The sequence below is a fragment of the Daphnia carinata genome, chromosome 10, assembly GCF_022539665.2.
Source record: "Daphnia carinata strain CSIRO-1 chromosome 10, CSIRO_AGI_Dcar_HiC_V3, whole genome shotgun sequence".
NCBI classification, from domain to species: domain Eukaryota; kingdom Metazoa; phylum Arthropoda; class Branchiopoda; order Diplostraca; family Daphniidae; genus Daphnia; species Daphnia carinata.
Genome location: NC_081340.1, coordinates 1,272,840 through 1,297,035, shown reverse-complemented (window position 1 = coordinate 1,297,035; position 24,196 = coordinate 1,272,840). Strand labels below are relative to the sequence as shown.

The following is a 24,196-nucleotide window of genomic DNA, read 5'->3' as shown; positions in this document are numbered from 1 at the left end:
AAAGGGTTTTTCATTCGCAGTATTATTGCCGACCCCAATCTACTTGCGTCTTCACGACACGCGTCGCTAACATGTAGTGCAGTAAAATATGGTTTTGATGCAGTCTGGCGCTTATTGTTCCAGCTATACAATATTGTCTATGTACATTATCTATGTAGACGACATTTTCTTTTCTATTGGTCGCTTTTGTGCAACCCAGTGTTTGTTCCTATTTCGATCACGAGGGTTTCGCATCGTAGAACACTTGGGGGGCAATCCAATTTAATGGTAAACATAATTTTTTCTTATTTTTTGTTTGCGTTCGGCTATAATGTTTATCGTGTAAAGGGAATATCGTCCAGGACTATTCAATCTTTGATCGTATTATTTGTTCTGAAATCAAAGGCTTTTTATTTTGCAGTATTTTGAATTGCCTTCTAAAAGTGCGGCCCTCGGATCTCGAAATAATAAATCAAAGTCGGAAATCCATTCATCATTTGCAGCGACCAGTAGCGGAAATGCCACAGCTTGGGAGGAGAAAAAAAAAAATAAAGATATCTGTTGCTATGCGCTCCGCTTTCAAAAGTCCATTATGAATTCCCTAGTTTTATGGTAAGGGACCTCCGTCGATCGTAGCGATGCAGAAGAACGTACTAGCAGACGGGAGTAAAATGAATGGCTCCATAACCGTAGGTCGGGGAAGAGGGTTCATCCCACCCACCGAAAGAGAAACGATGACCGAATAAATGTCTAGATGCTTTCAGGACACACATATGGAATAGAAAAGGGCGGCAGAAAAAAAGAAAATATATCTTGGTAGTATTTCCTTATTTTAGCCGTGAAGGATGAAAACATGTGGGATACAAGTAAAAACGTTCATCATCGTTTAAAGAACTTGATTTTAACAAGAAATGAAAACCTTGTGCGTGACATTTTCTGTTTCAAATGTGACAGTCGTTGCGACAAAAAGAAGAACGACGAAAAGAAGTGTTCGTAAAAACCATGAACAACATTTCAGCTGATCATGATTTTGTGTTACTCCACCTGTTTTAGCGCCTCCGGTGATTATTTTCTTTCATCACACCCACCATTATTTATTTTTTTTGTTTTTTTACGCTCGACAGGTCCACGACGATGCATTTTTTTTAGGTAGAGAAAACATTCGCACATCGGAACTGAGAAATGTGGGATCAAAAATCCATGATGGCCGCTGCCTTTCTATTTCTTACAATTCTTTCTCACTTTTCAGCCGCTACCCCTAAAGCTGCTCGCTGGAACGAAACAAATCGTCTACTTAACATACACGTTATGTACAGTAAACCATCTAGGGATATTTTCTTGCCAGGCAATAAATTTCATACCGAGCAAGTTGTGAAATCAAGGATAAATAAAGCGTAACATCGATCTTGTCGTACGTTGATCAAATTTTTGTAACGATATTTTATTACGCACGCACATTGCAGGGTGAATTCTAAATGTGAAAAAAAGTGGGAACAGTCGTATTACCGGCCAGGGACACCGGTTCTAAAATTTCTTTAATGTCTTGTTTGTGTACGGGACAATATTTTGTCTAATTACCTAACGGCTGATGATTTTACTTTTTCGAAATTCAAATAGAAATATGATACAAAAGTTTTCTGTTACAAATTTTTTCCGTTTCCATCAGGTTATTTGAACATTAATAAGTTAGGCCTGCATAGTTCGCATCACACAGATATCACTAACGAAATACTTATATCTTAATAGCCGAGTCCGGTGCGCGCATAAGGGAGAGCAGGGGCAACTGGAAGTTCGTATTCGTGAACAGGAGCAACTGGGAGCTCGTAGACGTGGACGGGAGCGACTGGCAAATGGTCACCCTTGGGCTGGAATCCGGCAACATCAGCAATCCACGTCAAGGTGAATTTCTGGCCTTCAGGAGAAACCCCGTAAGATGATCCTTTGTTGGCGTTGCCTAGGACTTCACCGTACGATTCTATGCCGTAAGAATCATAGGTGACTCCTTGCATCTTCTTCTGGACCTGAGACTCCTCACGGGTAGTGTAGTCAGACTGAGCAAAGCTGCCGGATGAAAGAATAATTTTTAAAAAATCTGACTATTATTAATCTCTGTGGTTTTGGAGTAAAAAATTAAATTGATTTACCTCCATTGGCTGCTGCCGTCGAGGTTTCGCTCGTAGATTGGCTGGTGATAGTGATATCTGCATATTTGTTATCCTTGTTGTAGCTGGGGGTAGGGTAGGCTGGTGCGGGGTAGGCTGTTTGCCGGGTAGCTAGGTGTAGAGTACTTTGGTGCAGTGTAGCTTGGGGTAGGGTAACTGGGAGCTTTGTATTCCGCCTTGTAACTGGAAGGTGCAGCGGTAGCGATAGCCAAGGAAGCTGCGAGGATAAACTACAAAAAGAAATCGAAATTTGTCATTAAGTGACATTGTCCCCGACAAGTTGAAAAAAAAATGACTTTTACTCGTTTCATGTTGAGTACTGTTGAGGAGCTGAGCAATTAATGTCTTGAATCACCATCGCACGAGCTTATGTAGTCGATCGAAAAGGGTGTGGCGTTTCTTCAACCTACATTTGAAACCGATGGTCACGGCCCCTTAGTGGTTAACTATGGTTTACATTCCAGGCCATAGCTCTTGCAATGCAGTGATTGCATGCAGCGAATAGGCAGCAATATCGACGTACTTGTGCTTGTACTTTTGCTGTTGTTTATTGAAGAATTAACAACCTTTCTCTTGATTTCTGTAAAGACGTTCACTTTGAAGGAGTACCGGAATTAAAATGCCCGGTTTCAAGAAATTCAATACTTTTATACAATGCATTGATGCGCTTTAGTACCTTTGGCTGAAGTTTGGCTATTAAAACGTGAAAATATTGACGGTATGGCGGAAGAGACTATCGTAAGGAAAAGAAACATTTTATAAAATGGCTAGTGTGAAAAGTGAGAGTGCAGAAATATTTGCACAACGTCCAAACCTATACTACTTGAACGAAAGCTAGCAGCCAAAACAACTAGGTCAACTGAATGCCCGACTGCATGTTATTTACCATCCACATGCCTATAAAAGCCCAGGAACGGAGAACAAAAAACCATCAGTTGTTTACCAAACTAGCCAAGTACAACATGAAGCTGGTAAGGCTTTAATTTTTAATTCTTCTTATAGTGGAAAAATTTCTAACTTTAGACTAATGCTGCAATTTTCCGACAGTTTTTTTCACCGCATTTTTGGCTGTTGCTACCGCCGTATCATCCAGCTACACACCGGAATACGAAGCTCCCAGCTATCCTGCCCCAAGCTACCCTGCAACAGCTTACCCCGCACCAGCTTACCCTGCACCAAGCTACAACAAGGATAACAAATACGCCGACGTTACCATCACTAGCCAATCTGACGAGCGCAACCTCGATGGCAGCAGCCAATGGAGGTAGGCGCATTACCTTATACTCACCAACGTATGGTTTAAAAGTATTCATATTTAAAAAAATTAAATTCTATTCTATTCACCTACAGCTACGCCCACTCTGATTACACAACTCGTGAAGAGGGTCAGGTCCAGAAGAAGATGCAAGGGGTCACCTACGATTCATACGGCAAAGAATCGTACGGTGAAGTCCTAGGCAACACCAACAAGGGATCCTCTTACTGGGTTTCTCCTGAAGGCCAAAAATTCACTTTGACCTGGGCTGCCGATGAGGCCGGTTTCGCCCCCAAGGGCGACCACTTGCCCGTTGCTCCTGTCCACGTCTACGAACTTCCAGTGGCCCCAGTCCATATCCCTTTCAACGGCAAGGGCTACAAGATCTATTAAATTAATGAAACCTCAGTTGATTAAATAATTTGAAGTCATGTATTCCATGCCTTACGCCTCTGTTGCTTTCGGTGTAAAAACGTGTAATTATAAAACCGATAGCATCTAGCAAACCTGTTTGTTTGAAATTGAATGTAGTTCTTCATGAAATTGGGTTGTTGCATCAGTGCTGGGTGGTCGGCGTTGATTTGTTGTGGCAGAGTACTGCGATGAGACTGAATGATATGTAGGTGCAACATGATTTGAAACCATGCTAGATATTGAGCAGGAACGGACGGAGAGATAAGCACTTATCGTTTAATGAACTTTATTTGATTTTTTGCGGTGATTCAAAATAGGTTATATGCGTGATTTTCAAATCGACAAGTAATGTATTTTCATAATAACACTATCACTGACGGTAGCCACCATTATTCTTGCTCATCAGCATAACACCAATTACACTCTCAGCTGTAACTTATTAAACTTTATTTGCGTATTGTATTTTGCTAGCGGATAGAAATTGTAATTCTAAGAAGCGCTAGAGCTCATTATAACGCAATATAAATCGTCATTACATGCATCAAGCCAAACTCATGTAACATCGTACTACGCCGTACACAGGAGTTGGCCATTACGGTAACGAACCTGTTTGCGATAGCCATATCATCATCTGTTTTGGAAGGAAAACATATTAAACTGTATCATATCGAATTATTCATGCAAGTGATTTCACGTGATTTCTTACGAGATACTCTTTAATGAAAGTGGAAGATTATCGTCGAATCCTACCAACTAAAAGCAATAAAAAAAACATCAAATATCAAGCGCTACAGGTGACTTCTTCTGTGAGACTCCTTGAAGACATCGTTCCCTGGTTTCCGCGATTTACTCGTTTCCTGGTTGGAATATCAGTAGTAATTAATTGGCGATGCCTTGCATAATTGAAAATAAACGGACGTTTGTTGCTATACTTGGAGTGTGCAATGCAGCTGCTGGGTCACCCACTTGTCCGCGATCTGGCTCCTCCCAAGTTGTGTGGTGTTTGACTTTCTCATCCAACCGCTAGAATTCCTGAGCTTCCTTTTTGCCCATTTCCTGCTTACCTATAGTATCAGGGAAAGCAATGTTTTAAAATTCAATAGGATAAAACGGAGCAACTATTAAAGCTTTTGGCTTAACGTTGCCCGATTCCGATTTCACGCCTTCCGTACCATCGCCGGGAGCGGTAACCCAATCGTAACGGCTTTTTTTGGTTATTTAAGATAGTACTTACTTTGACTGATAAAATTGTATGACAGCAAATCAACGGTAGCCCTCTTGTTTTAAGGATTACGGTGCATTGAAAACAAACGTCGCCATCCACAGGCATTAAGGGTATTTTCAGGTACATCGGTTGGAAACAACAACGCCAACCGTAACTTTCTTATTTTGACCCTTATCTGAGACGAAGCAGAACGCTTTGTTTCTTTTCGCAGAAGCCTCATCTCTAGGAAGGCAAATATCCATTTGTTCTAAAATGCGATCCCTATATCCTTGGCGGAATACGCGGACGTCTGTAAATAACTCTTTATGACGACTCAATGTCCATGACGACATATCTCTTCGACGTCTTTATTCTGATGTGAATAGTGTTCATCAAACATGGCCATACATTCAATTGATTCGCTTTGCTCCAGACTGCGAAATGGCAAGTAGAACGCAGCCAAAGGAAATCTTAATTAAACGGGTATGATCTTGGCGATATTGGTCACTCCGGATAATGTTTGACGTTCGATGGATGAATACGTGAATTATAGACAAAAAATTGGGTTGCAAAAATGGATTTCCAGTCTCCGATCTTAAAATACACACAAAAAGGGAAAAAAGTTAGGTTAGCTTTCGTCAACCTAACTCTTCATGAGCTTGTATTTCCGATATGCATGTGACGTGCAATGTCCCACTACGTGAATGCTAGCCATTACGACAGGCCGAATGCCGGTTGCAGGGTTCCGTAATAGCGTAGTCAGAGGTAGTGGAACGTCACTAAAGCGTAGCATAGGACGCGCCAGAGGGAAACTCTACTCATGGGAACCGTGATGGTCTCGTGAGATGTGAACGGCGGACCCACACCTGAATCACGAGATGATCACCACGGCTCCAACAGAGGGAGGCACATGCAACTACTTTATACTTGATTTTTTGCACGAAAACTGCGTTGGTAAGAAATTGCGGGACTCCCGGACCATGACGCGTTTTTAGTTTTTAAAAATGAATTTCAGGTAAAATCGTGTAATGAACTTTATTTGATTTTTTGCGGTGATTCAAAATATATGCGTGATTTTCAAATCGACAAGAAATGTCTTATTATTATAACACCATCATTGATGCTAGCTGCCATTATCTTGGCGGAAGTATTTTTAATAAGGATGCTACATAATACAGTTGATTAAAATCAATTTCTTCTACAAGTTCGCACTTCGGACTAATTGCTTTCGAATTTTTACGTTACTACTTCTATTGCAGCCTGTAAAATCGTACCTGTTCGCCACTATTTCCTCAATAATGTTCATTTATCACAATTTGTAATAGTTTCACAAAATTTAAATAAGAGTCAGTGATCCGACAGAAAATGCGCACGTCTTTTATCAACGTGATTTGGTGATTCGATTCACTGTATCTTATAGTTGCATGCACATCCAAGTATTGCAGCACTTGAAACGATGTTAGTAACCAAGAGTATGTGAGCAGTTAAAAGTCGAAACGTCAAGCGTTGGTATGGAACTGGCCGACCATCCAATGTGAGACTGAATAGAGGAAGGAAGCTAATCAGCTGACGTCACGGTGTGTATCATATGGTACAGCAATATGATTCGATTGATTTAACAATGTTTATCGTAAACGATTTCAATGGATGTGTGCCAAATAAAAGGAAATTCCAAAAAAAGGAAATTCATCAAGTACCTTGACAAAATTCCCGATAGCATAACCAAAATGATGATAATAATGAGAAACATAATCATAGAATTTGGTAACGATGTAATATCTCTATTCAACATTAAATTTGGAAACCACATTCGCATGGAACAACTTATGGATGCGTAAATTATATGGCAGGGAAATATTCATTTTGGAACGATGACTAAAAATAATTTTCATAATCAGAAGATTTCGTCCTCGAGCTTAACCAGTAAGAATAACTCGAAATTAATAGTACTTGGAAGGCTGAGTGTAGTATGATGGGGTTGCATAGGTTGTTGTGTAGTAAGCTTTAGCCTCGGTGTAGTAGCTGGGAGCGGCGTAGGTAGTAGTGTAGTACTCTGGCGCTTTTGTAGTGTAGTATTTTCTGGGCTCAGCGTAGTAAGTTGGAGCAGCGTAGGTGGTGGTGTAGTATTCAGCTTTGTTTGTGTAGTACTCCGGGGCTTTAGTTGTGTAGTATTCAGCAGCCTTTGTGGCGTAATATTGCGGAGCTTCGGTGTAGTAAACTGGAGCAGCATAAGCAGTGGTGTAGTAGGTAGGTTCCACGTAGTACGAAGGGGCAGCCGTAGTATAGTAACTAGGGGCAGCGTAAGGCTTCGGGGCTTCAGTGTAGTATGTCGGCTCAGCGTAGTAAGACGGGGCAGCTGTGGTGTAGTATGTTGGAGCCACGTAGTACTTGGGCGCCTCTGTCGTGGTGTAGTACGACACAGTTGTTGTGTAGCTCGGAGCTGAGTAATATTTTACGGCCTCAGTGTAGTAAGACGGAGAAGCGAACGTTGTGGTGTAATACTCAGGGGCCTTTGTGGTATAGTAGGCGGGAGCTTCGGTGTAGTAGCTTGGAGTGGCGTAGGTTGTTGTGTAATACACTGGCGCCTCTGTGTAATAGCTCGGTGCGGGGTAGTATTTTGGTGCCTCCGAGTAGTAAGTTGAAGCCGCATATGTTGCGGTGTAGTACTCGGGCGCCTTTGTAGTGTAGTAAGTGGGGGCTGCATACGGAGTGGTGTAGTACGTTGGAGCAGCATACGGTGTTGTGTAGTAGGATGCCGTGGTGTAGTATTCGGGCGCCTTGGTCGTATAGTACTTGGGGGGCTCGGCGTAGTAGCTAGAGGCAGCATATGTTGTCGTGTAATACTCGGCCGTCTTTGTTGTGTAGTATTCAGGAGCTTTGGTGGTGTAGTAGGACGCCGGGGTGGTGTAGTACCCGGACGAAGACGAACCCATCGGTCCACCCATGGCCTGTCCAGCCATTAAAGAAGCAGCCAACAGCAGCATTGTGGCATAGTTAGCTACAAGTAAAAAAAAACATGCAGTTTAAAGATAAATTAAAACAAAGAGCATTATCAAAATGAAGCAATTAGTTTAAGAAAATATCACAACTTATTGAACGAATCTATTGCGAATTCATTAATATGTCATGTAGTTATATGTCATATAGTTATATGTCATGTAGTTATATGTTATGTAGTTATATGATCACTATATGTTATTAAGCTTGAAAATGTGATACTTACCCATGACCGTAAAATGTTGACTTGATAGGGAACGGATGTATGACGCTCGATTTGCTACCGTTGCTGTTCGATGAGTCGATTCGACTGATTTCAAACCTGTTTTGCCTTCTATTTATACGAACTTTTTGTTGCCCCTAATGCACGCCACTAGCCTGTGGCATATTAACAAATAAGATATAACATTCTTACCCCACCTTTAATGACGTTGTCGCGTACCTGGTGACATCCTATTCCCTTTTGGCCCCTCAGTGGAAACAAGAGTATTTTCAACTGATCGCACAATCGCTGTTTTGTCTTCATTTTCATTAGTTGGTAGGGGAAAATGGATGCCCTGCGATGACTACGCGATGTCAACATTGGAATTGCAGGATTAACAACAAATGCCAAAAATAAGTAATTACGATCTTTCATTGGCTTTAACTTATATTTTCACGGCACAACTACAATAATACTCAGCCAATGCGTGAACACGTTAGTTTCAATGTTGGCCGCCAGGTGATATGGAGGATTCTCGCATATCATTCACGGTGCGTGATGCCACGCCCTAATTCGTGAGTGCTACATAATAATTGAAAATTTGAAACATTTAATTAAGTTTTTTGTTTTATAATTACCTTGGATGATATTTATCGCTATTTTCTTCATACAGTTCATTAATTACATTGTACAATAGTTTCGCCGAATTTAAATGGGAAATGTTTTATGCCGGAAAATCCACGTTAACGTCAGCAACATGTTTTGGTGCCGTAATTCACGGTACATAATAGTTGCGTGAGCAACTTAACGTAGCGGCACTTGAAATGACTGGGTATGGCACCCTAATGATGTTGGAATTGCTAGTAGCTAAGAGTCTGTAAGAAATTACAACTCGAAACGTCAAGCGTTGGTATGGGATTGGCCCACCATTCCAATGCAAAACTGAATAGAGATGTAAGAGCTTTCAGCTAATGTCAAATGATAGATTGAAAATATAGCTGTACTATACGATTCATTCTATCATGACAGGTCTGGAGGTTACTAGCATGTCAGTCAAGTGCTAAGCGCAAACATTTTTGCTATTTTCCCATCAATTAAAATCAAAACTGACAAACCGGAACTTCTACCTCTGCCGAATATTTGAGCATTTCCTTAACATAGAAATTTTAGATTGGAACTAATAGTTGCCAATAGCGGTGTAAATGCAACCTGAAAAAAAAATTTATACTACTATTCTATAACAAATAGAAAATGGATTTTAACCACACAAACGAAACAATGCCTATGAACTAACGCAATGAATCAATGCGATTCTGCTAGGCAACTGAGTATAACGTATTTAGTGATATAGTTCTCACTATTCCTAATGAATAATTGTGTTCGGATATGACACAAAAATTTCAATAGCCTTCATCCGCTTTGTGTGATGCAGAATAAAAAAAATGGATTTGGTAACGGCATTATAATTGTATTGAAGATTTCATTTATAACAGTACCTGTTTGAATTCTCCCTGATTCCCAATGCACGCCATTTGCCTGTTGCATTGGTAATAACAATGAAACATAGTATTCTTATCCCACTTCAATGACGTTGTCACGTACCTGATAACATTGTGTTCTCTTTTCGACGTTGGCGATTGCGTTTGAAATCCACATAACCAGTGAAAACAAGAATATTCTCAACTGATAGCACAACCACACTTTTGCTTTGATTTTCACCAGTTTTTAGGCGAAATTAGATATGTCCTATAATGACAACGCGATGTCAAGACTGGAATCGCTTGGTTTATTCGATTGGCTTCGGTGACATGTTCCAGAGAGAAATGCGAGAAACGAGCACGTGAAAAGTTGCATCAAAGAAATCAAACGAGATCATTTTAAACAATTAGTGCTCCATACATTTACTTTGGTCGACCATCGACTAAATTATCAGAGGAAATATCTCGGCCTTTATTTATTGCCACCGATATTGACTACGAACGATATTGACGACTTGAAATACGAATGTGTCCAATTCTTTTACCTTGCATCAAATCGGAGCACGCTGTTAATCTAACGGCGTGGACGCACTTTCATTCCATCAGTTCCCTTAAAAAGCAGCACTCATTTTCGTGGAATCAAATGGAAGAGAAATATGCATACAGGATGACTGGAGAAAACTGATCAAAAATTACCCCGACCTTTCTTTGTTGGCCACTTGACGCATGTGGAAATAGTAATCGATGTTGGAAGCTTATCTATATGTTGAATTTTAAATCAAATTTGTAATTGGGGTGGTACACTATCGAAGCGGGGATTTAAGCATTATTTGCCAGCTTATATGTGTTCAATAAAAAACGGGAAAGCTATCTGTAATAGTTATTAAAATAAATTGGAAGCTACTTTACACCCTTGTATCAAAAAGCGGACTTCCTCCATGCTAAAATATCCTCATGATTTTCAATCATGACTGATATTCATGATATATCCTCAAGACCGAGTATCCAATTTTCGAAGTGGGTCATCACTGCCTACCCCACCTTGTTGGACGTGGAAGTTTAACCAACAAGCTACCACTTCTCTACCTCGGATTCCCTAAGTCTTGCATGACAGCTGTTACCTCTCTAACCAGTTTTGGTTGGATGGTACTGGTATCGGCCGCCACCTGTACGAGCCATACTAACTACACGTAGAGTGGCAATTGCTGTCTAGCAAGCCCAATGCTGGGATGAGTGCAACACCCGTTCGTTGGAAGCGCCACTACCATGAAGAGTCGCATTACAACCCTACTGTGTACCGTGAATTGGGTCCCGAAACACAGGTAATAACGCCATGATGCACTTTTCCGCCAACAATCTCATTTCAAATATTTAATGAGATAACAATAGGTAAATGTCATCAATCAACATCATTCGAAATATTGTGTAGAATACGATTCGACTTCATTATGAAACAAAAACTTATGGAAATTTACAAAAAACGACAAAGTGAGTGAAACTCTGCATAGGGGAATACAACAGCTGTGGGCTTGCTATAGGTTTTCCGCTGGCCGTTTCTTTCAGATTTTAATATGCAACTTGGCTGAAATTTCATCATATTTTTCATAGAGGTTGTCACCGCAGTATTGCTAGAGGTGGACTGCGCAAGCCTGTCTTCCCGGACAGCCGATGCGCATGGTTTCGCGTTAGCATTTCGTATGAGGTTGAAAACAAAGTCTGGCAGTACGCACCTTCCTGTTGAAAAACATTTACCACCAGAAATAGTTTTCGTTTATCGCCTTGTCTTTTAGAAGCAATCCGGCTATACGACACGAAAGTGGTTCCCGTTTTTTCGCAAAGAGCAACCGGAAGGCTTTGCGGAGAAGCGTACGAGACAAACGTTTGTTTTCTTTACACGGGTTATGCTGTGGAAATGCATCACTCAGATCACAGGACAAAGACAATGAAGCTGTTATTAATAATAATGGTGGCAGACTATTAATATGGCTAAGCGTAATCCATACCGTGGAAGTTAATAAACCTCTGGAGGGACTCGAACCCGCAGTCCTCGCCTTAGGAGGCCGATGCCTAATTCATTAGCCCACAGAAGCTTAAATACCTGCCTTCCAATTTGCAAATAGCAAATTTTTCATTTGAATCAGTGCCAGGTTTACCTTTATCATTGCCAATATTCCACAAACTATCGCAAGAACCCAAATGCAAATATGTCCGTTTTTTTCTGGTTATATTAATACACTAGCGGATACATTTACAGAACCACTTTTGAGGTTAATATTTTTGTGTCCAGTAGCGCAGCTTGTTGGCGCATGGAACTTATACGACACTAATTTCATTGCGTTTCGGGATTGAACGATTCTCCAAGTAATGGTGAGGCCGCGAGTTCGATTCTCGCCTGGAGAATGTGTTATTTTTAACCTGCCCGATCCCGACAGGTTTAGTAAAACAGAGAAAAGAAATTGAAACTTCGCTTGCTAAAAGCAATCGAATGAACAGCCGGTGCTTTGTATCCATTTTCCACAAGAGTTATGTCCAACTTCCAACTTCAGGAGATGCACAAGGGCATTAAAGTATATAGAATAACTTTGAAACTTCATGAAAAAAAAAAAAAGATGTACGGCGATTCCTGAAGTTACCGATCGGCACTGACGGTTTAATGCGGGTTGCTCCATGGGTCTCCGCCGAAAAAAAGGTTGATTCAGGTCGAAAACAAAATTTATGCATTTCAACATTTATTTAATTAATTCGTTACTTAGGAACAACATTTCTTGCACCTATAATTACTAAAATTGTTTTTTCATACCATATTTACTTGAGGTTCTGAGAAGGCTACACGCTGAGTTTCATTTTTATCGTCAAAATATTCAAATGAAACTCAGCGTGCTCAGTGGAGAAACTTGTAACAAGCATCTTTGTTACATGCTGCCATGACAATCGTCTATTTTGGTGTTCGTAAGACGCATCCTTTCTAACGTACATCAAAGATCGTGTCAAGATTAAAAAAAAAACAAACAATAGTTTGGAGTGCGCAAAATTCAAAAAGAAAAAGGGATTAGAATTCTGGGCCATACTTGTAAGCGGCTCCTGATCGGCTTAGACTGATTTCATGACGAAATCAGATTAGGACCTGGTTGAGTGCAGAGTCCAGTCTCCTAGTAGTAAGCCGCAGCCTTTTTTTATTTTATTTTATATTTTTATTTTTTTCTGTGATCCCCTTGAAGAAAAAAGAATTTCAGAAAACGAACCCAGAGGCATAAAGCTGACCCGATCGATTTAATACGCTGCTCATTCATCATATCTTAGTCATTTCTTTTCCTCGGAAGAGTTAAACAGAGGATTTTGATTCGATCAAGCAATAATGTTTTAACTTTAATCTCAAAATCGCATTCGAAACCCTTCGGATGACGTTGTGCTGCAACCGTAAAATGTGTCACGATGCGTAAGACTGTGCAGTTTGCTGCGTTGCAAGCAAATGGCGTTCCACAAGTTCGAGGAATCTTTATAGCCAGTAAGACATTAGCAAATTCGATTTAGTTGCTGAACCATTTCATGTGTTTCATACATGGGAACACAAGAGAATGAAGCATGTGTCATTCAAAATATTATGCAGTTGAATGAAAGAGGAAAGAAGAAGGAAGAAAAATAAAGTAGGACAATAGTTTTGCATGCTCGACTTGGTTCTTATTGACGTTTCGTCTAAATACTTGGCGTGCATTGCACAAATGTGAGAACAAACTGAAAGAACAGGAATAATAAATAGGTAGTACGGGAGATGTTGAAAACCAGCAAAGGGGAAAGAAAGAGAAATGATCATAGAAGTAGTGCGCGCGATGAAATTCGACTTTTTGTTCTCGTGATTAACTATTAAATGCAGAGTTCTGAACCATTCCAGGAAAACTAAGGAATGTTTTTTTTAGGAGCCGGTTTTTTTTCTTTTCTTTTGAGACAACGAGCGGTTTCTTTGTCCACAGCTGACGGGTCATTTGTCAAATGCTGCGACAGTCAGCTACCGTTCATTGACAACCAATCCTCGAAGGAAGAAAGGAAGGTCCGAAACTGTAAGTTTGCTAGGTTAAAGAAACAACGAATTAAGAAAACGAATAAAGGTTTGAAAAACACTTACGTTTCTCTTCGAAAATGTCGTTGAGACGATGCACGTATCCTCATTTTTTCCTTCTGCTTCTGGTGCTTCGAAATAACCGCGAACCACGGCTTCGCCTACAGAGGGCAAGGCCCGGGAAATTTTTTTTTTTTTTTCAAAGCAATTTGTTTTCAAATTATCGAAGCCGGAAACACAATTCACATGCGACGTGATTTAAAACGTCGTTTGATCCCATTCTTAAGAAGATCTGCACGATCGCTAGTTCGGTTTCCAGCAATAGGTTTAGATGTATCACAGCACCATCTATTGACGATGCTACATCCATCGCTAACGGCCATCCCTTCCACGGCAGAATAACTAACGGCGTGTTCACTGTCTTGTATTTTGAAATAACACGTTTTAAACAACTCGTTTGATCACAACCTAAAAGCAACATACCAAGTAAATTTACAAGAAAAATTAGCAGCCGTTTATTCCCTAACCAATTCACTAAAGTTTGTAGTAATTGTCATTTGATGGATAACGTAATGGCGCCACTTGTTTGTATGTCCTATTCTTGTTGACTTTAGCAGGCAGAGAAAATTGAGCAGGCAGGGACGCTTCATCATCCATCCCCACACAGCAAAATATGTATTAGTAAAATACGGGCTGTTGGATTTGACAGATGAGGTGTTGTCGTTATACTATCTGTGAATTCATAATTAAAGGCATACTTCTCAAGAAGTTTCGATGCACGTACGCTGGAAAATGCTTTACGTTTAAATGCGTGAATACCCAATGCCAGTCAGAACTGTGTATAAAAACGAAACACCTCAGCAGAATGCTTATTTCAATTTAGGCTGCCGTCGAATTATACGAAATTTCCCTACAAAGACCAAAAGGTTATTTAAATATGCAACGTAACGTATACACGGAGTTCCGCCCTAAAAAGGGTGGCACCTTAATAAACCCATGGTATTCGGAATAAGTTTCCCAATAGGGATTCATCCATATAGATAAAAAGAATTTCCGTTGCTTCCAAATGTCCGCTAGATGGCAGTCATAAATCATCGTATAGAATTTATCGCCGACCCACACACGATGGCGCGCGCATCTATCGCAGTTCAGGACAAAATTTCTAGAGTAGAGAGGTGTTTTAGGGGTGTCTTCGGCGTTACTTATTTATCTAGATGATTCCAAAATCTGCTGAATACCAAATCTTTTTGCTACTACAGAGAAAGCGTTCAGTTGAAGATAATGAAGACTCGTTGTATTATACTTTGCATAATGTTTGAAAGGTTTCTTTCCTTCAAATAGTTTGTTCCCGCTATTGGAACCGGAATCTAGTGTGTTAAACACTTTGAGTTTGGGCAACTGCTGTTGTAGGCAGCAGCGTGTATTTTCGAGTACAGGAAGATAACTTTGGTAGAAACCTTGGCTAAGTTAAATGGTAGACTGAGAACAGTCAGGAAAATGGACAGCGAGACGGACGCGTGTTAAGTGTCGGATTCTCGTTGTCGAACTGGTTATCATACTGCAAAGAATGATCAAAACTAGACAGCAAAGGGAGGGGGTTAAAGCCAGACAGTAGGAGGAAGGGAATTTAGACTAGACGGAGGTAGGATGGGGACAATAGCACAGCGCGAGTTAGAGAGGCTTGGTTGCCATATCGGGCGATACGATTTCGTCGGAACATGCTCCCCCGAATCCGGCTAGTCGATCGGGCCGGATTCCAACAGGCATAGTTCGGTGATCCCGCGTCGGAAGATTCCGGAGGGTAGTTGAATGTCGACGGCGCGTACTCGGCCATCCGGTCCCGGGAACACCTGCACGACGTGTCCGATGTTCCAGACTCCTCGACTAAGACTCTTGTCGATCTCGAGGATTACATCACCGATTTTGAAGTTGGGGCGTTCCGTCCTCCATTTCTTTCTGGCGGCTAGTGATTGCAGGTAAACCGTTTTCAACAGATCCCAGAAAAGATTGAGGACGCGTTGCAGATACCGATAATGGTATCGCGGTGGAGCGTCGTCGAAGGATCCGGGTGGCGGGTAGGCGGTGGGGGAACGATTTAGGAAATCGTTCGGAGTTAACGGGCGGAAGTCGGCTGGATCGGAGCTCACATAAGTGAGGGGACGTGTATTCAGCAATCCAGCGACTTCGTATAGCAAGGTCCGGAGCAGGTCTTCTGATGAATACCGAAGGCTACTGTTTTCTTGCTCCAGTGCGCTATAAAGCGCTCTTTTGGTTGACTTCACCAGCGATTCATGAGAGCCTCCGAAGTGCGGCGACCGAGGCGGCTGGAAGGTCCACTCGATTCCAGATTCTTTCATGAATTCTGGAACTCCGTCGGAAGCGTGTAAAGCCTCCACTGCCACACGTAGTTCTCGTTCGGCGCCCACGAAGTTTGTTCCGTTATCGGAGTGGATGACAGCGGGCTTTCGATACATCGCGATGAATTTCCGCATCGAGAGCAGGAAATCCGCTGTCGAAAGGGATGGCACAATTCGAGGAATATGGCGCGAGTCACCATGCAGGTGTACAGAACTCCCCAGCGCTTGGCGGTTCGATTTCGATAAAGGCCCACGTCGAATGGACCGAATAGGTCGATCGCGGTTCTGGTAAAGGGGAGTGAGCCGGAATCGAGACGTGACTCTGGTAGATCAGCCATACGTTGCTCCCCGGGCTTGGCTCGGTCGCGACGGCAGGTAATGCACGGCGGACCTTTTTCACTGCCTCACGTCCGCTGGTTATCCAAAAATGTTGCCGTAGGTAGGCAAGCAAGAAATCTGTTCCAACGTGTTTAAGGTGCTCATGGAAAGCACGAATGATCTTTTCCGAGAACGGATGTTTTCCTGGGAGAAGAGGGGGGTGCAGCTGGTCGTAAGGTAGCTTCGCTCGACTGGCTCGACCTCCAAGTCGTAGGATTCCGTCTGCGTCGAGTATCGGCGCCAACGCCAGCAAACTCGAGGTTGATTGCAGCGGCTTCCCTTTCTTGACGCGCTTCAGCTCTTCAGTATAGACCTCGTCTTGGCAACGCTTGACGAGGTCGAGAAACTTCGTACTCATTCTTGTTAGGGTGGCGACATCGCCGGGCTGGACTTCTACATCGTTCCAGTCGAATTCCACTTCTTGAACAGCAGCGTGATAGGTGCGGCTCGTTCTGATTTCTTCTGTAATAGCCGTCCAGGGAAGATCTACCGGCCAATCTTTTTCGGAACGAGCGAGAAAGCTGGGTCCCGCTAACCAAGTAGGAGGGAATACCTCCCCGTTCAAGGTTAAGCGGGTAGCGGCGTCGGCTGGGTTGAACACGCCTGGGACGAATCGCCATTCCTCTGCCTCCGTGATCGTCTGGATTTCGCCGATCCGATTGCCGACGAAAACTTGATAGTGAGCAGCGGCGGATCTAATACAGTTTCGGACCGTGCTGCTATCTGTCCAAAACCGCCGACGATGGATCTTAATCGTCAAAGCGGTTTGAAATGCTGCTGTCAGTCGGGATCCTAACAGCGCAGCGTTAAGCTCCAATTTCGGCACCGATATCACCTTCTTTGGTGCGAGTTTGTTGGCTGCTCTCGCTTGTCGAACAATTATCTGCCCGTCGGAATAAGTGTTGCGGATGTAGATGACGGTAGCGTAGGCCTCCTCGGAAGCGTCGCAAAAGGTGTGTAGTTCCGATGTCAGGATGTTGAGTCTTCTCGGGAATAAACAACGCGGCATTTCCACTGCGTTCAGCTGACTGAGGGCTTCGAACCACCTGGTCCACCAGATATGGTCGTCGTCGATCACCACGTCCATCCAGTCCAGGCCCTTCAAGCCTAACTCTCGAAGTCGAATCTTGGCCTTCACGATGAGAGGAGAGGCGGCTCCCAGCGGGTCGAAAACGCTGGCGACATGGCTGACTAGATCCACTCGAGTAAACCCGATATCGGGAGGGTCGGCTACCTTAAACCCAATCGTGTCCGAACGGGTGTTCCATACTACGCCGAGCACCTTTTCGTCTGCTCTTCCGATCAACGGGTGAGTTGCCGGTTGATCCTCAGGGATGTCGGTGGATATCCCTAACATGAACTCGCGGGAGTTGGAGATCCATCGCTGTAAGTTGAGATCGGCGTTGGCCAATGCGGTCTTGACGACGAGGGCTTCACTTAAGGCTGCTGGAACGGATGGAGCCGAACCCAAATAGTCGTCTACGTACATCTGATCTCGGGTTGCAGTGATTATCCTTTCTTCTACTCCGGCGTCACGTATGATTTGGCGAACCGTGTGGATGGCGACAAAGGGCGAGCAACTTGCTCCGAAGGGCAGTCGGTCCATCCTACAAACTACTGGTTCGTGTGCTTCCTTGTCTCGCCAAAGAAAACAGAAGTAGTTGGCGTCTTCGGCAGTTAGGCGGAAGCAACTGAACATCGCTTCGATGTCGGAGGCCCAGGCAATTTCATCTTGCCGAAATCGGCTGAGGACGGTCGCTAATGCCGGCTGTAGGGCTGGCTCGCTGACAATAGCGTCGTTCAGGGATTTCCCTCTAAAAGGAGCGGCCGCGTCGAAGACGACTCTTAATTTTGGTCCCTTGTACACTCCGTGGTGCGCAAGGAAATATTTGGCAGAAGCCGGGTCTAGAAGACGGGAGGCATAACCCTGGTCAAGTGTTTTCTGCATTGCCCTACGGTAGTCCTCTTCAAACTTGGGGTTACGCTCGAATCTCTTCAGCAAACTCTTAAGCCGATTTTCGGCCAGCTGTCGATTGTTGATTAGGTTCGGCTCTTCTTCCTTCCAAATGATGGGCACCTCATAGCCGATGTCTAGCTTTCGGGTCTTCTCTTGCATGATCGCGAGGGCTCTGTTGTATTCTGGGGAGAGGAAACCGGCTTGAAATTCGGTTCCGAAAGCCTCTGTGTCGCAGAATCGACGCATCTGAACTGCGAGACCGTCTAAGGGGATGCGGCACGAGATCGTGCAAACTCGAACGGCCGTTACTGTCGTGTGTTTGGTGGTAACTCCCCGAAGAATCCAACCAAGTCTCGTTCGAGAGGCAATCGGTTCATAATCTTTGCCTTCTCTCGTTTCTTTCACTCCTAATAGGTGGGTATGATCCGTGCCAATCAATATATCCACCTTCCCACCTACTTCTCCGGTCGGTAAGTCTCTCAAGTGTGGCCATTTGTTCTTCATCCGATTCCAATCAGTAACGGGCGTAGGGCTAGCGACTATCTTCATCGTCGAACCTTCTAACGTGACGATTTCGCCAGACTCTGTGCGTAGCTGGAACTGGACACGCCTGGATCTGTGTCGGTTTACCACGCCTCCTGCGCCGTCGATCTCGAGAATTTGAGTTGTGCCTTTAATCTTTAGAGACGTAGCGAATGCGCTTCTCATGAGTGTAGAATCACTCCCTTCGTCGATGAAGACGTTGGCCATCCGCCAATTTCCATCAGCTGCTTGGATCTCTAGACGCATCATTCCTAAGGCCACACGTTGTCGTCGACCCATGCGTGCAGTAGTGGAACGCGCTTGCTTAGTTGATACTTGTATGGGGTCGTGTAGCAGCGGATGGTGCGAATACCAGCAGTCTTGATATTTACACGGCCTCTTAGTGGTACAGTCTCTAACGGAATGCTTCGGCCCCAAACAGCTGAAACACAGGCGATGTTTCATGCAGAAGGTTACACGTTCTCCAATTGAGAGCGTCTTAAAGTCCCCGCAGTCGGACAGCTTATGCTCCTTTCCGCATTTGAAACAGTAGGCCCAGCTGGTCCTCTTAGGTAGTTCCTCCCCCGTCAGGTGCGACGAGCTCTGATGTGTTCTGGCTTTTCGGAAGCGGCCAACCGAACTCGGGGGCGCAGATTGTTCAGCAGCTATGCTGTACGCGTTTGGGTAGGCGGCTGCACGATTGCAGAGCCAGGATCCGAAATCGTTCAGGCTTCGGTGCTCCAATTGTCCCCGTCTCCCTTCGTTCCATGCGAGACGGTCGTGCAGGCTGAGTCTCAGGCAAATTCTTTCGATCAGGTCCGCTGTTGATATTTCCCCAATTCTGCTGAGGTCGAAAAAGTGAGTTCGCACCCTTTCTGCGAACCTCTTGAGCGTGGCTGGATCTTGCCTTATCTCTAACTGGTCCAGGGCTTGAAGATGAGCGGCCCTCATAACGTCTCGTCGACCGCAAGTCTGCTTCAGACGAGTAAGGGCTTCCATGTAGGCTGGTTCTCCGCCGCCGAGGCCGTAGATCACGTCCAGACAATTACCGCGCAGATACCGTTTCAGCATTGCCAACTTCTCATCTGACGAATTCGTCGTGTCGTGCACGAGTGCACGAAATAAGTCAATCCACGAGAACCATTCTAGCGAATTCCCGTGGAATACTTCTAGGTCTACTGACACCGTCGAGCGAAATCCACGTTGACCGATGTTCGGTGGCAGTGTGCCGGAACAGTACTGGTCTATCCAGTCGTCGGGTGCTTCTGAGCCAACGGCCCGAGGTTGTCTGTACGTTGAACGTTGTCGTAAGAGCCAGTCTGCGACGTGTGGTGCGACGGGTGGGTTGTAGTGGTCGACTGAACTGAAGGGTTCTTGGTCGTCAAGGCTTAGTCGCTGCAGATCTCTCTCCGCATCTTCTGCCGCCGCACGTGCGACGTCTGCTTGCATTCGGGCCTCTTCGACTCTCTGGTGGGCACTTGCGATCTCGCTTCTTCTAGCTCTCTCTTGTCTATCACTAACCGATTGTCCGGCAGACGGTTGAGTTGTGTGAGCCCCCAGTACCCGTATTTCCGAGGGCGCATCTTCGGCTCTCGATTCCAGGTATTCCCGGGCTGCTTCCCGGGTTTCGCCTATTTGCTGAACGTAACGTAGATGTATGGCATCTTGTCTCTCATTCTCCGTTTGGTCTGTCTCTGTGTTCAGCAGATCGGTTTGCAGATGGGTTGCCGTAGAGGCTAGTGTTCCAAGATGATCGATCAATCCTATGATGGCTCCTCGTGAGCCGTGGGAGTTGATTAGCGAAGCGATCTGACGGCAGGCTGTAGTCACCTGCGCGCGTATCGCTCGTCGTTGTCTTTTCCGTATTTCGATATCGATCTTAGCTGATAAGATGTTAGAACTTCCGATTCGCATGATCTCGTGGTCACCCAACGATCTCGTAGCTTCTGCCATACTGATGGTCGAAGAATGCGATGGCTTCTCGTCCTTGATCGTAAACGTTGCTGCTAGGGATCTTGCTCTGTGGGCTGTATTGGTGAACTGCTGCAGGAGGGCCTGGGTTGCTGGGCAGCGTTGTTGAAGAAGGTTGCAAAGAATGTGCCCGAGGTGGTAGCTAGACGATCGCCGGAATTCCAGTCGTAACAGTTGAGGTGAAACCGTGGAACAACGTGTTGCTCCGGTTCGAAGGACCAAATGATCCCGCTATTGGAACCGGAATCTAGTGTGTTAAACACTTTGAGTTTGGGCAACTGCTGTTGTAGGCAGCAGCGTGTATTTTCCAGTACAGGAAGATAACTTTGGTAGAAACCTTGACTAAGTTAAATGGTAGACTGAGAACAGTCAGGAAAATGGACAGCGAGACGGACGCGTGTTAAGTGTCGGATTCTCGTTGTCGAACTGGTTATCATACTGCAAAGAATGATCAAAACTAGACAGCAAAGGGAGGGGGTTAAAGCCAGACAGTAGGAGGAAGGGAATTTAGACTAGACGGAGGTAGGATGGGGACAATAGCACAGCGCGAGTTAGAGAGGCTTGGTTGCCATATCGGGCGATACGATTTCGTCGGAACATAGTTGTTGGGTAGATGATGGGAAAATTGTCTTGGAAAATAGCAGAAAAGTGTCTTTAGATGGCGTTGGGAACAAGTCGTGAAACACGAGTTTTAGCCGTTGCTGGAAATTTCTGCTTCTGTTCACTCACGTAATTGATTTACAATCCTTTTCTCTGCGTTAAACGTCTGAATCTAGTTCAAGTGACGAGAAATGTAACTGAATTAGCCTGATAAATTTCATAAGTTAAATGCGATACGGTACCGAAGATCTGAACTGGCTTATTTGATATCTCCAAGGTGTATTTTTCTCCATCTTAAGAATCTCTAAACCAGATACTTCACTATGGCACATTAATGTACTGAATAATATTTTTTATGTAATTTTCAAATTATAAAATTGTGCAATCTGTTTAGTTGCAAATGACCAGATTGCTGGATACAACCATGTATCCTATCATAAGCAGCAACATCACACTTTTTTATCTGATGGGACTTAAAGTATTAGTAAGTAAACCCATTCCGATGACAATTTTATTTTATTTTTTTTACTATTATTTGTGGGTTAGGAAAAGCCTGAATCAAGGCAAATTAAATTTCATGAAACCAAGTCAGGGGTAAAGCTTTAACTTAACGTTTATTTGTTTACCGGCACGTTCCGATTCAAGACGATCCAGATTTATGGTAAAATGGCAACTATTCTGCTTTACCTTCCAGAAATTACCAATGTCTATGTGATAGTTTCTCGGTTTTCACAGTTCCACTCCCCATTTGCCTCAATAAAAGCTTTTATTAGTAAATTTTGAATTTATTTACTTATCTTTGCATAGTTGTAGTCTTTGTATATCGTCTTCGTGCTGGTTCATTGGTCCTGATGTGTTTCCATAGTCCAATAAACCTACAGCACTTTTAATGGTGAAGTTACTTTTCTTATTTGCCAGACAAACATCGTACAATGCTTGTCTGATTGTATTCAGTTGTTTTGTGTTTGATATGTGGAATATTTTACAACAAATCGTCCTATGCTTTCACATATGTGAAGGATTTGAATTGATACGATATTTGTATGCTGTACAGTACAATAAACTAAAACATCAGTCAATCATTGTAATTAAATTTGGTAATTTTCTAAATTAGCTTTAGAGTAGTCACTCATAAAGGAAAAAGGCTACTAGTATAAAAACTTATTATTAGAAAAAAATTATTATTAGAACATACCTTGCGCGTTCAACCATATATCACAAGATTCACAACTGTTATAAAAGCCAATTTAATTTTATTAACTATTCAGTTTAACCTTTGTGGTAAAAAAAATACTTTTAAAATGTTAGCAGAGGTAGCAAACGGTGTGTACAAGCCTCAGCAGACGATGTTTATCAAAATAAGAAATTTTAAAAGCAGGGTTGCGCCGTTGCCAGATTGCAAGAAACGGGACGCGCATGCGCGAAGTTGCAATTGAAACAAGATCTCAGGTATCTCAGGTAACCCCAAGCCCAGCCCTATTAGGGATGCGTTAAATGATCTTTTCTGTTTTTGCTTTTCAGAAAAGTTGGTTAAATATCATTGAACAACATTTCTAAAAATTGGAACATTAATAATTCCTGTTAATTTTGCAGCAAAAAATGATATGAACATAGATTTTATGTCGTAAACCCACGATTGGACTTGCGGTTAGACAGGATATTCGCCCTTTTCTATAAAGCTACAATAATAATTAAAATTTATAATGTTTCTTATTTTACCTCTTGACGAGCTTTCATACGAAAATCCAAGATGGTAAAAAGCAGAGACATTCATCAAGTTGCTACTACTGCAAGCCACAACCGCACTATACGCATTCAAATACCTGAAGCGCAAACTAAAAACGCACCTACTACCGTACCCGTAGCAGTCCAACCGGTTTTACCAGAAGTAAGTTATCAAAATTCCATCTACGTAGCCGAAGCCTTGTATTTTTGTCTAACCTATCATGTGACTCCGGCTGTTCGCCGTTTCTTGTGTGGAAAAGGTCTCCTTTCAGCTACGTTAATAAACCACGACTATACTGATCTAATGAAGGAACTAAAGTACCACAACAATATCGACGGAGATTTTTTTGACAGCCGTCTCAGCTACACCGAAATCACCACCGCGACCTTTGGGCGTAACGAGATTTGCCACATCGGCCTACCTGAGGTGAAAAAGAATTGGTCACAAAATTTCAAAATTTTGATGAAAGTTTGCCAAAGTGTAGGTGATGAGCGTAGTTCCGCTGACGTGGAGACTGTGTACCAGCGCATCATAAGGGGACATTATCAAGATGCCATTGATGGCAAGGCATTTTTCCTTACTAATGCCACCTACGATGAACGTGGTGCATTCGGCCTCAGCTTCATCTTATATTCTTGTCTTTTAAGACACGTGGGACCCGCTCTACGTAGGTTTTTGACTCGAGGAAACTATCGTGCAACATCAGCGAGTCATGATGCCTTTGTCAACTTGAAGTTTATGATCGGTGAACAAAGAAACAATAGATATTATCTCCCAAACCGTGCTTCTCCAAGAGCTAATGCGCTACTTCTAAACACTGCTATGGAGGCTAGAAACTCAACTTGCCACGGGAAGTTAACGGAAGTTTATGACAATTGGCTAAAGTATTTACAGTCCTGGATAAACTTACTGAAAACCATAAACGAAAGAACCAGAGCAC

At 43.2% G+C, this 24,196-nt stretch overlaps 3 protein-coding genes across 3 annotated transcripts in view; 1 reads left to right on the top strand and 2 right to left on the bottom strand.

Moving 5' to 3' along the window:
• Positions 1-1,718: 1,718 nt before the first annotated feature.
• On the bottom strand, positions 1,719-2,452 carry LOC130702197 (cuticle protein CP14.6-like). Its single transcript, XM_059497293.1, has 3 exons — positions 2,444-2,452; positions 2,268-2,371; positions 1,719-2,040 (listed from the first exon to the last, which is right to left on the bottom strand). The coding sequence occupies exons 1-3, from the start codon at positions 2,450-2,452 to the stop codon at positions 1,719-1,721; spliced, it is 435 nt and encodes a 144-aa protein (XP_059353276.1).
• A 748-nt stretch (positions 2,453-3,200) lies between these two features.
• LOC130702208 (larval cuticle protein 2-like) overlaps positions 3,201-24,196 on the top strand; it is a 90,188-nt gene continuing 69,192 nt past the window's right edge. Inside the window, exon 1 of the mRNA XM_057523876.2 lies at positions 3,201-3,405. The gene's annotated coding sequence lies outside the window, so the exon portion shown is untranslated. The remainder of the gene's footprint in view (positions 3,406-24,196) is intronic.
• Positions 6,953-8,018, bottom strand: LOC130702314 (uncharacterized). The gene has a single exon (XM_057523989.2). The coding sequence runs from the start codon at positions 7,996-7,998 to the stop codon at positions 6,955-6,957; it is 1,044 nt and encodes a 347-aa protein (XP_057379972.1). The 5' UTR covers positions 7,999-8,018; the 3' UTR covers positions 6,953-6,954.

Bases quoted from the DNA above. Each gene is read 5' to 3' on its own strand.
- LOC130702197 (XM_059497293.1), bottom strand. The intron at 2,041-2,267 runs GTACTCTACACC...TTCATCCGGCAG, and splicing joins CCAAGCTACACTGCACCAAA to CTTTGCTCAGTCTGACTACA.
- LOC130702314 (XM_057523989.2), bottom strand. From the start codon at position 7,998: ATGCTGCTGTTGGCTGCTTCTTTAATGGCTGGACAGGCCATGGGTGGA.